At 29.4% G+C, this 10,558-nt stretch overlaps 1 protein-coding gene across 1 annotated transcript; it reads left to right on the top strand.

The window, feature by feature from the left end:
- Positions 1-5,768: 5,768 nt before the first annotated feature.
- Positions 5,769-9,250, top strand: LOC105629090 (AT-hook motif nuclear-localized protein 1). The gene is made up of 6 exons (XM_089717485.1): positions 5,769-6,472; positions 6,974-7,041; positions 7,176-7,307; positions 7,775-7,936; positions 8,411-8,735; positions 9,010-9,250. The coding sequence occupies exons 1-6, from the start codon at positions 6,049-6,051 to the stop codon at positions 9,018-9,020; spliced, it is 1,122 nt and encodes a 373-aa protein (XP_089573611.1). The 5' UTR covers positions 5,769-6,048; the 3' UTR covers positions 9,021-9,250.
- The last annotated feature ends 1,308 nt before the right edge of the window (positions 9,251-10,558 follow it).

Below are 10,558 nucleotides of genomic sequence, written 5' to 3'. Positions count from 1 at the left end.
GTCTCTGTTCACTTTAACACAGCACGGGGGTGCAAGATGACACACCCAGGGCGTGCTAGAGTCTGAACCTAGCATCACTCTTTTCTGTACTTTTGGTTGATTTTCTATAAAAATGCACAAAACCCCAAGATCACGTAAAATATGATTCAAGGAAGCTTTAAACAAAAAATATAAATAAAACTAAATAAAAACTAATTAAATTAATAAAATTACTAAAAAATCCTAATAAAACTATATTAAAAAATACTATAAAAATAACACCTATCAATAGCTCATTAATCTAGAAAATTTTTGATTAAGAAAACACTCGTGATGATAATTTCCAACACTTGCCACGTTAGCATGATGATGTGTATTAAACTTTAGGCCAAATAAGTGTCCAGCTAGGTAAAAGTGGGTCCCACATAATCCTAATGTATTTTTCAGCTGTCCACTTTATCAGGAGGCATCAAATTGAAAAAAATTAAAAATCCAGACACTAAATTGATAGCATTTTCCGTTCAGACATTAAAATAGAAAACAATCAAAAGTTGAGACACCAAAAATAATATTATCCCTTATATAAAATGTAGATTTTTGGAGTCTTGGATTGGGTTGTCGTTGTTCAAGCAAAATTTGGCTACGAAACTCGCAAGTTGTTTGATGGTTGCTAAGAAGTAGGGGTGGCCATTTTTAGATTTTTGGAATCGAAACTGCCGGTTTGAAACCTTTGGAACTGGAATTAGAACCGTGAGGAACCAGAACCTAGGGTATGCGGTTCGATTTCGGTTCTAACTTTTGAGGAACTGTGAACCAGCGGTTCCAAGAATCGGTCAAAATTGGCTGGAACAGGCGATTTGGTTAGCACCGACGATTCTGATGGTTCGAACCGGCGGTTCCACTCAATTTCAATAATTTTTTTATTTTTTCAAATATTTTTGTGAAATCTCAAAATTAACCCTCCTAACAACTATATAACGACTAGTTTTAAGGGTATTTGTGAAAATTTAATTTTTTGAATTTACTATAAATACCCCATTTCATTTTAAAAAAATAAATTAAGTTCAAGCCTTTTTCTTAATAAATTAATTAAGTTAAGCCTTTTTTATTTTTTCTTTAAGTTTTTTCTAAAAATTATTTCATAAATATTTAAAATTTAAAATTTCAACAAAAAAAATGTTCCCTAGCTTTTGATTTTATAATATCTGAAAATCAACCGAAGAACCCGTTGGAACCATTGATTTGGAACCGTTAAGGAACTGAAATTGAAACCATAATCGTTCAGTTCCTACTGTAACCAAAACTGTCAATTTTCAGCTCGATTTCAGTTTTAAATTTTTTGGAACCAGATATGTTAGGTGCCGGAACCGTGGCCTCCTCTACTAAGAAGAGAGAAAATTGAATTTTTAAAAGAGGCAATTGCAAGAGACTGGCGTTGGAATTAAAGGGTAAAATAGTCAATTTATAATTTTAGTAAGCTCGTTGCTATGATCTTAACAAATATTGCTCTGACTATAAGGCCGCCCTTTATTTATTTTTGATTTAAAAAGCAGCAAAACTAGGGACGGTTTCCATGGGCCAAGATGATAAGTTCGAATCCGGTTGAAGATTAAAGTGGGATCACCCATTGAATTTAAAGGATCGAGTGCAGGGAATCACAGCACGTTCTTTTTTTTTTTTTTTGGTTATTTTTCAAAGAATTTATTTTTTTTTTGTATAAAAAAAAAATTATTTTTCTTTTTTTTTTTTTTTTTTTTGGTAGCTGTAGTAATAATAAGTGGGGAATTGCGTGTTTGGTCCGGGCCGTCAACGGTCTTACCGACAGCTTTTATCTTACTGTTAAGTTTTGCTTTTTGCAGAGCTAGAATTTGTTTTTTTTTTTTTTTTTCTTTCTTTCTTTCTTTCTTTTCGTCTCCTCTTTTTAACTTTTTCTTTTTTTATTTTTGTAATTTGTTGGTTTTAGGTTCTAGCAAATTGATATGGGCACTCCATATATACATATATATATATTTTTTATAGATATAAAACCGTCGGTTTTATTAACCTTCAGCAATCAGCACATAAAAGTGGAGTAGGTAAAGTAGGAGAGAAAAAAACTATGAGCATTTATTAAAATTTTTTTTTTCTATTTAGAGAAGATACTTTCAATTCTATTATTGGTGTTTAAAATTGTACCGATGTGTTTCGATGGGATTTTGTAATTTATATTCATTTTGAATAAATAGTTAGAATTTGTATTTGAAATTTTCGTCGAACATAAATATTTGAAAAACGAGAAATACTTACGTAGATATATTGGATAAATCAGCATGTCATCTTTCTATGAAAAAAATAAAAAAAAAAAAATACAAATTACCATAATTTACAATTATCAGATTGGCTTGTTTATGAATTAGCTTGTCTATAAATTAGCTCATACATAGGTGTAGGGAGGTAATATCCTTAAGGGGAAACTTTAATATTTTAAAATTAAGTTCAAATTTTAAATTATCAACATTTATTCCTCCCTTCAATAGCTAAGCCTACTTAAACTCTTAATTGTCAATAATTAATAATTCAAATAAATTTTCTGTTAAATACTTAAATTCAAATATATTTACATAATTTAAGAAAATCATTAATTTATTTAAGTTATAATAAATTATTGAGTGAATTGACTATACTGCATTTAATTTGTCTAAATTAGAATAAATTATTGAAGAACTAAAGCAATCACTATTGGTCATAAAGGATAAAAATGAAAAAAATAATTTATTATTTATGAAATCCACAAATGTAACAAATATTTGTGAGTTTAGTATTTTCTCAAATGAGATAAGTATTTAAAAATGAGCTAAGTCAGTAAATGAGCCAAATCACTTTTTAACTATTTGAAGTTCGGTTTGACAAAAATTTGCTAGAATTCATTCAATAAACTTATTAAGTCAAGCTTGAGCTCAACTTATTTGATTCGTGAGAAAATATTATCAAGCTAAGATCACGAGTCAATTCATGAACTAGCTTTATTAAATTGAGTCAAGCTCATGAGTAATTCAATAAACCAATTAATTAACTCGCATTAAAACAATATTATTTTAATTTGATAAATTTCTAACTGAAGTTTGCATTGAATACATTTATGGTAATTGAACCATATTTGAATTCGAACTTTGCTCGTTCATGGTTATTGAGCCAAAATCGAATTTAACTATTTTTAAAGGATCCGAAGTTGAATTCATTAAAGTTCAACTTATGTTGGGTCATTTAGAGTCTCGTTCATTGGTTAAAAAAGAAAAAAAAAAAAAAAAAAAACCAATGCTTTGTGAAACTTTTAGGGACATAAACGCCTTTTCATTTTTGTGGATTGCCCAAATCAGAAAGCTTTTTGGGAGTAGAAAATGAGGGAGAAAAAAAAAAGGGTAAATTAGGATTTCAATTATAATAATATGAAACGTAATTTAGGGATTTGAACTTTTTGGCTTCTAAAATAAAAATAAAGCATTTTTTTATGGCGGGTTTTTAGCTTTAACAGCAAAGCTCTTGTTTGACTGGATTTTTTTCTTTTTCTTTTTTTTTTTTTTTTTAATCCAAACGACCATCGGCTCATCTTCGTTTGTTTTTTAGTTGCCATGGATTTTTATATCCAAAAACAAATAGAAAGGAGTTGTTTCCAATTTTACTTAACTGCCCTTCGTTTCATTCCATATATATTACCGTAACAATTTTAAAAATTCAAAGTAATTTTAGCAATTTTTTTTAAAAAATAGTCGAAATTGGGTCTTGCCAGAACCAATACTATAACTATATCCAAAACAAAATTCAAATTATTAGGTGAACCAATGCTGAAACTGAACTAATACATCTCTAACTAATTTCAGTTCTAATTTTTAATTTTCAAAAATTGAAATCATTATTTCATTAAATCCGAACTACGACTTATATAAATTTCCATTCTCGAAGTCAAATGTTGCAGGATTTCTTCAAAATAATAATAAAAAAAAAATGAATTCTTTTACTTTTCCTTTGGCCTACAATTTTGCACATAACTAAAATTACGGTTATATTCGTTGAATTTGAATTGTTAGATTGATATTACTTTCTCCATTTACTTTTATTTGTAATTTTAATTTTTTTATGATGAGTAACAAACAATTATAAATTATTTAAATTACAATACTTCAACTTCATAATTTTGAATTATTTTATTTTATTTTGAAAATCTAATTCATTAATAATAATATCAAAAATTACAAATAATCATATAGACCGGCCATAAGACTTTACTATTAATAATTGATAAAGTTCGCTGATCTTTTAATAAAGTTAAAAAATTTATATTCTTTTAAATAATAAATTAAAATTAAAAAAAATATAATATTATATTTTTCCATTTGGAATTGATATTCACGAAAGATATATTCTTTTGACTTTTATTTTGTTCTAGTTTTTATGACACTTTTAGATAAAGGTAATATCAATTAGTTTATTCTAATTTTACTCTTATTTAGATATTTCTATCAAACTTTATCTCTTTTAATTACAAAAAATTAATCAAAAGGTGATTTAGTCAATTGCCATTATTTTTTTTATAATTAAGGTGTTAAATCTTTTTTTTTATGACAAATCAAAATACTCGGTCTAAGAATATAACAAAATTAACGCAATGGTAGTTGTAACAAAATACTTGGTTTATAAATATAAGTCATTTAAGGGTTTTTAGGTGGCAATTAAAAAATCAATTAATTTTCCTAAATGATTAACAAAAAAATATTTATTAATTTAATTTAATTATCTTTTATTTGATACCATTGTAATTTAACTAAAGATAGCTTTATAAAATTATAGAAATAAATTTATATTTATAGAAAAGAAAATAGTTCTTAATTTGATTAAAGGACACTTGACCTCATCTAATTATTGCTCTAATCTCAAAAAGTTTCTCCATCAATTTACCACTAAAATTAAGAGAGATAAATAAGAAGCAGATAAGAGAGATTTTAGAAAATTATATATAATAATTTATTTTGTTTGCTAGAGCCAAGGTAAATTTGAAAGAAAAAATATTTGTTAATCTTCTCAAAGTGATGATAATCCTATAACCTGCTGCCTCCTCTCTCTCTCTCCCTCTTTCTCTCAAAACCTAGAATCTCTTTCCCTTCTTTTATGGGCGACCACCGGTGAGTTTTCACCGGTGGTCACTCCTTTCCTTTTTTTATTTGATTTTTTTACTAATAATCCTCAGATTTGTTTATAGATTTAAATTATTATCACCCATATATTGGAATTTATTGTTGTTCATATATTGAGATTTTGTACTCAGATTTATTTATAGATCTGAGTTATGGTTTGGAATCAAACGGTTATGGTTTCAATTTCAGTTTTTTAACGGTCTAAAATCGATTTTTCCGGCTAGTTTCCCGATTGATTTTCTGACGAATCGTATAATTATAAAATAAAAAATAGAGAACATTTTTTTTTTTGAAAATTTAGAATTTAAAATATTTATGAAATAATTTTTAGAAGAAACTTTTTTAAAAAAATTAATAAAAAGGCATAACTTAATTTATTTGTTTTAAAAAAAGCGTTTGAACTTATTATTATTTTTTTTTAGAAAAAGGGCTTGAAATTCATTTATTTTTTTTTAGAAAAAGGCTTTGCTGCCATTAAAATTGTTGTATGGAGAAAATAAATACAAAAACAACGAAATGGGTAGAAGGGTAATATGGGTAGTTGAAAGTATTGGTATTATTAATAATTACACGGTAACCGCGTTTCATGAGACTGTAGAGTCCAGACAAGAAAATGACCTGTTTTCACATACACCTATTTCTTCCTCCATTAATGCAGCTCTTAAGTTTATAAAACCTCTTTCTCTTTCTCTAATCCAATCTTTATTTCTTCTCCTTTCTTTTCTTTTCTTTTCTTTTCTTTTCTTTTTTTCACCTCACATCACTTTCACACTTTCTATTTCTGGCGCCATTTGCTGTCTCCTTCTTTCAAACTTCACTCCATTTTGCTTATTTCTCTCTTTCAAAACAACAAAACTCTCTTTTCTCCCTTGGCTGAAACATCAACCCACCCGTACCCAGTATGGAAGAAAAAGAAAGTACAGTTTCAGGGTCACAAGCTGACTCGGATACTGACTCGCCGCCTCCAGTAAGCAGCGTTATAATGCCACAGGCAATGAATATAAACATGAACATGGCTGCAGAGAACATAAACATGGAAAGAACCATAACTAGTTCAGGAACAACCCCACCAAGCGGCTTTGGAGGATCCAGCAGCGCAGTTAGTGGAAGTAGTGCGGATTTTTCAGGGAAAAAGAAGAGAGGAAGGCCACGAAAATACGATTCAGAAGGAAACCTTAGACCGCAGCCATTTCATCAACCATTAGCATCACCACATGGTTTTTCTTTCTCTCCCTGTTCACCAGCGCAGCCGTCTTCTGGTGGTTCTAAAAGAGGTCGGGGTAGGCCTGCTGGCTCCGGTAACTGGCAGCTTCTGGCTTCTTTAGGTGAGTTTAAAGAAATCCAGAAATTGAAAGGATAAAGAAAAGAAGAAAGCTTTGGACTTGCTTTTTTTTTTTTTTTTTTTTTTTCTGGTTTTGTAACTGGTGATTGGTTGCTGAGAAAATGTAGAAAAAGAAAGGAGAAAAAGGTTAATTAAGTATGATGTTTTTTATTTATTACAATTTTCCTTTTATTTGAAACAAAAGGCAAAGGATTCAAACTTGCCAACTTTTTACTTTATTTTTAATTTTTTTTGTTAAAAAAAATTCCCCATGATTTTCTCACCAACCAGTTCACAATCATCCAATTATGACCTTGAAGGAAGAAGAAAGGGAGGTTATATAAAAATTAATTTTGGTGTTTGACAGGTTTATTTTTGGAGAAAACAAAATTTTAGGGTTGGGATTGGGAATTATTTCATGAAATAAAACGCAATAAAATAGTATGTAATAAACTAGGAAATTGAAAAATTAGATTTATCTCACACTAGTCCTTAATCCTTGAAGGGGAGCTATTTGCAAATACAGCAGGAGGTGACTTCACTCCTCACGTGGTAACCGTGCAAACTGGAGAGGTAATTATTTTACTTTACCAATATTAATTGTCCAAGTTATAATATTTTCTAAATTTAGTTATTATTATTTAAAAATATATATTCCTTTTATAAAAAATGGACTGTAATATATTATGTACCATTATTGTTTGCAGGATGTTGCAGGGAAAATTGTGTCATTAGCTCAAAAAGGTCCTAGAGGAATTTGTATTCTTTCTGCCAATGGAGCTGTTTCTAATGTTACTATTCGACAACCAGGTTCTTCTGGTGGTATTTTGACATATGAGGTATACAAAATTCTTGGACTGTTTGTTCCTTCTTTTTTTTATTTTTTTTATTTTTTATGACTGAAATCTATTATTAAATCATTACATTATGTTTACCATTAGATGTTTCATTTTTTTCAGTTTGCACTCCAATTTGCATGCACCTTTAGTGTTATATAAAACTTGTGAACCTGTGTGTGTTACAATTGCTAATTCTTGTGAGGAATTTCACTGTCCTTGATTTTATTCAGATAATTTCATATAGGTAAGGCCAACTGCTTTGAGATTTATAATTTTAACTTGAAATCTTTATCAAACAAAAATTTTCTTAAACATTTTTACTAATTAAAATGAGTTACTACTAAGCTTTTATATACTTCACAATTAAAAAAATAGTACTACACAGTTCAACTCTTTTAACTTGCAAGAATTGATCTTTTACCAACCAAAACCTTAATTCTATTTATATATGCAAATATGAATTGCAGGGTCGATTTGAGATCCTTTCATTATCGGGGTCATTCACAGTGAGTGAAAATGGTGGCGTAAGAAGTAGGACTGGAGGACTTAGTGTTTCCTTGGCTAGCCCCGATGGTCGTGTTATAGGCGGTGGCATTGCAGGACTCTTACTGGCAGCTAGTCCTATCCAAGTAAACCCTTAATTTCTCTCATGCATTTCAACCTTTATTGCCGTTAAAGTTTCTATATTTTTAATACATATATTTGGTTAATAGATGCTTTGAGATAGGGTTGTAAACATGTTGAGTTGAGCTCGAATCTATTAGGCTCGAAACTCGATGAGCTTAAAAATTCTCTAGGCTTGAGCTCGGCTCGAGCTTTGACTTAAGGCTGGTGTTCAAGAATAAGATTTTGCTCACCTTGTGGCTCGACCTGATAAATTTTAAACTCGAGTTCGACTTCAGAATTTACTATATATAGACTCAATGAGTTGTTGAGCTGAACATCATTAGACTCGAGATTTATGGAACTGAATTTTTTCGAGCGAGCTCGAACAGCTCACTGAGTTGGGTCATTTGTACCCCTACTTTCAGACTTGCAATTTAACAATCCTGAAAACAGCTTGATATTAGTTTCTAATATTTGGTTTCTCCTTATTTGGTAAGATTGTTGTAGGCAGCTTCATGCCTAATGGTTACAAGGCACACAAGAAAAAGCATCATCGCGAACATACAATAATGAGTTCTGTAATTTCAAGTGCTCCAGATGTAGCAACCGAGGCAAGACCAATCTCACAGCCAAAACCTGATAATAATCAGTTAACAGAACAGAACCATAGAGGAACAGTTAACAATAATGCAAATGACCAACAAATAACAAATACTACAAATTCTTACAACGGAAGTTGGAAAGTATCAGAAGAGCCCACATCTAATCAAAGGCCATCTCCTGATATCAATGTCTCTGTCTCTATTGAAGAGGATGTACAAGGTACAAAAAATTTTTTTTTTGGCATATAAATTTCTCAATTTTTTTTCCTTGATTGATTAGGCTCGAAATGAGTTCAAACTTGATATTTAAATGACATATTTGATTACCACTTCTCATTTTGTGGACAAATCTCAATTTATACAAAAATAACAGATCGAGCAACGCAGGCTTTTATAAAATTTGGCATTTGTGTGTGTATATATATTCCTTCTTCTCTGAGGGGAAAAGTTATTATTCTAATTTCCTGCTTATAAAACTTGCAATTCTAATGCAGGTGTACTTTAGAAATGGAAGCTGACAAGACAACTGAAAGAAACTAATTGTATTTGAATTGTTGTTGCAACATTTTTACATTTATCAACAGAACATTCTAATATTCTTGCCTGATAGTTTAGATAGTAGGTAGGACCTTTAGCATTTCTTATTGGGTTATGTTTGTTGGAGCATTTCTCCAAAAGATGTGATCACAATGACTAAAAATACTTTTTTTTCTAAGTGCATTTTTTTCCCCTCTATATAGTTAATTTCTAAGACTACATCTGCATAGCTAAATTAGCAATTTCAAAAGTTTATGTTCAATTCCGTTTCACTCTTTTAAACAGAATGTCCTTTTTTTTTTTTTTTTTGAAATTAACAGAATGTCCATTTTGTGTTCAGGCTTTCGCATAGAATTATATATAACAAGCAATTATTATTACAAAATAAAAGAATTGAGGTGAACTTCTACTCAAATACACTAGTTACAGCCCTTATTTTTAAAATTTAATCATATTGTCATTTGATTTTATTTCATTATGCTACTTAAATTCTTTTATTAATTTCACTACTAATGAGAAGGATTAAATAGTCTGACAGGACGAAATTAAAGAAATGTATAATTAATTTGTAAAAATAAAGTGTTTTGACTAGTATATTCGAATATATTTAGAGACTAAATAGCAATTCCCTGTTTAAGCACTTTTATTTGTGACACATATTTATTAGAGATAATAGCGATATTTCATTAATAATTAAGGGGTGTATTGGATTAGGATTGTGTAAGATTTTAAAAGAATTGTTGAGTTTGATGGAATTGAAAGATTTCCTAAGATTTCCACATATTTCACTAGAATTCTACATAGAGTTTTGTGGATTTGGTGAGACTTTTTTTATAGATTTTGATTGACTTTGATGAAATTATAATGATTTTTATATATCTAATCAAAATTAATTTAAACATTTAATTGAACAAATTAAAAGATTTTGGAACCCAATTGAAAAATTGAAAAATAATGAGAGACCAAAAAGTAATTGAATCATCTTCTCCAAAATCATTTTTTTTTTTCTCATTAAAACTTTACTATTGCCAACAGTGAAAGGCCTTGCAATGGCCAACGCCGCCGACGATCATCCTGTGCTCTCAAAATAGTCACAATGTAGTCAGAAGACCACAGGTTTCTCGTCCCTTGACTGAACGACAACTATTCAAAATCGAAAATCAACAACCACTGCTAACCAGGACCTGTGACAATTGCCAGAGTTCGCGCAAGGACGATTTTAGATTTTGAAAGATTTTTGAAATCTTTGGGTTGGAAGATGGATTTGTGAATGACTCTTTTATTCATATCTACCACTTTAAAATCCAGGAAAATCAATAATTTTATAAAATCCTTCCAAATCAGTAATTTTTTGAATACCATCAAATTTGTATGTACTTTTAAAAAGTCATAATTGAATACCATCAGATTTTTATAAATTTTATAAGAGTCTGAATTAAATAACCACAAGATTTTAATAGACTCTAAAAAAATTAGATTGAAAACTATTGAAATTTTAAAAATTTT

The sequence above is a fragment of the Jatropha curcas genome, chromosome 2 (assembly GCF_041381405.1).
Source record: "Jatropha curcas cultivar XTBG-Jc1 chromosome 2, XTBG_Jcur_1.0, whole genome shotgun sequence".
Lineage (NCBI taxonomy): Eukaryota > Viridiplantae > Streptophyta > Magnoliopsida > Malpighiales > Euphorbiaceae > Jatropha > Jatropha curcas.
Note: the sequence above shows the minus strand (reverse complement) of the source record. Positions and strands in the feature narration are given on the sequence as shown.